Source organism: Aplysia californica, unplaced genomic scaffold, assembly GCF_000002075.1.
Source record: "Aplysia californica isolate F4 #8 unplaced genomic scaffold, AplCal3.0 scaffold00582, whole genome shotgun sequence".
Lineage (NCBI taxonomy): Eukaryota > Metazoa > Mollusca > Gastropoda > Aplysiida > Aplysiidae > Aplysia > Aplysia californica.
This window is the reverse complement of record NW_004797852.1, coordinates 525517-526481: the sequence shown is the minus strand read 5'-3', so window position 1 is coordinate 526481 and position 965 is coordinate 525517. Positions and strand designations below refer to the sequence as shown.

The following is a 965-nucleotide window of genomic DNA, read 5'->3' as shown; positions in this document are numbered from 1 at the left end:
TCCTCCTCTGTCCGTCCGTCCCACTGGCACGTCTCCCCCACCTCCTGGCCCCGCCCACCACGGGACTTGCCCCGCCCACAGCTGCTGTCACTCTCGCTGAGGGAGGAGCCACCAGACTCCGCCCCCTCCTCCTCCTGGGAGGCTGGCTGCCTCCCCTCCCCTCCCTCCACAACTTTCTCATTGTCTTCTTTTGTCTCTGTCTCCGGCAAACTCTTGGCCTGTTGGTGTGTTGGCGTGTGCCAGTCCTGTGTCTTCTCCAGGGCCTGTTGGCGTGTCGGCGTGTGCCAGTCCTGTGTCTTTCCCAGGGCCTGCTGGCGTGTTGGCGTGTGCCAGTCCTGTGTCTTCTCCAGGGCCTGTTGGCGTGTTGGTGTGTGCCAGTCCTGTCTCTTCTCCAGGGCCTGCTGGCGTGTTGGCGTGTGCCAGACTTGTGTGTCCTCCGTGCTGCTAAGCATGTGCGCGTCGTGCGCGGTGCGTGTTGGTGTGCGCGGGGAGTGTCGCCGGGGCAACGGGTCGGTGAAGAGTGCGGCTCGCACGTGTTCGATGTGCTCGCCAGCCAGCGGGGCGGCCATGTTGGGCAGGTCACACAGTGACAGGGGTCGCGCCAGGGTGCTGCTGTCCAGCGACCACCCAGACTCCTCAAGGTCTCGCTCCAGAAAAGCGGAGACGGGCCGGGCCTTGGGAAACATCTCGGCCGTCTTGTTGCGCACTGCCCCTGCCGTGGTGATGATCTTAGCGCCGCTGCGGTCTCTCAAGGTCACTCCTCCACGCACAACCCTTGACCCCCTGTCCAGGAGGCGGGGTCGCGAACTCACAACCTCGGGGCTAGCGGAACTTTTGGCGGCCTTGGACACATTGCCCGCGGTGGGGCTGCTGACAGCCTTAGACACATTGCCCGCGGTGGGGCTGCTGACAGCCTTAGACACATTGCCCGTGGTGGGGCTGCTGACAGCCTTAGACACATTGCC

At 64.6% G+C, this 965-nt stretch overlaps 1 protein-coding gene across 1 annotated transcript in view; it reads right to left on the bottom strand.

The window, feature by feature from the left end:
- LOC101858572 overlaps positions 1–965 on the bottom strand; it is a gene marked incomplete at both ends in the record, with an annotated part of 14163 nt that continues 13198 nt past the window's right edge. Inside the window, 1 exon segment of the mRNA XM_035972116.1 lies at positions 1–965. Coding sequence (XP_035828009.1) covers positions 1–965 — 965 coding nt within the window.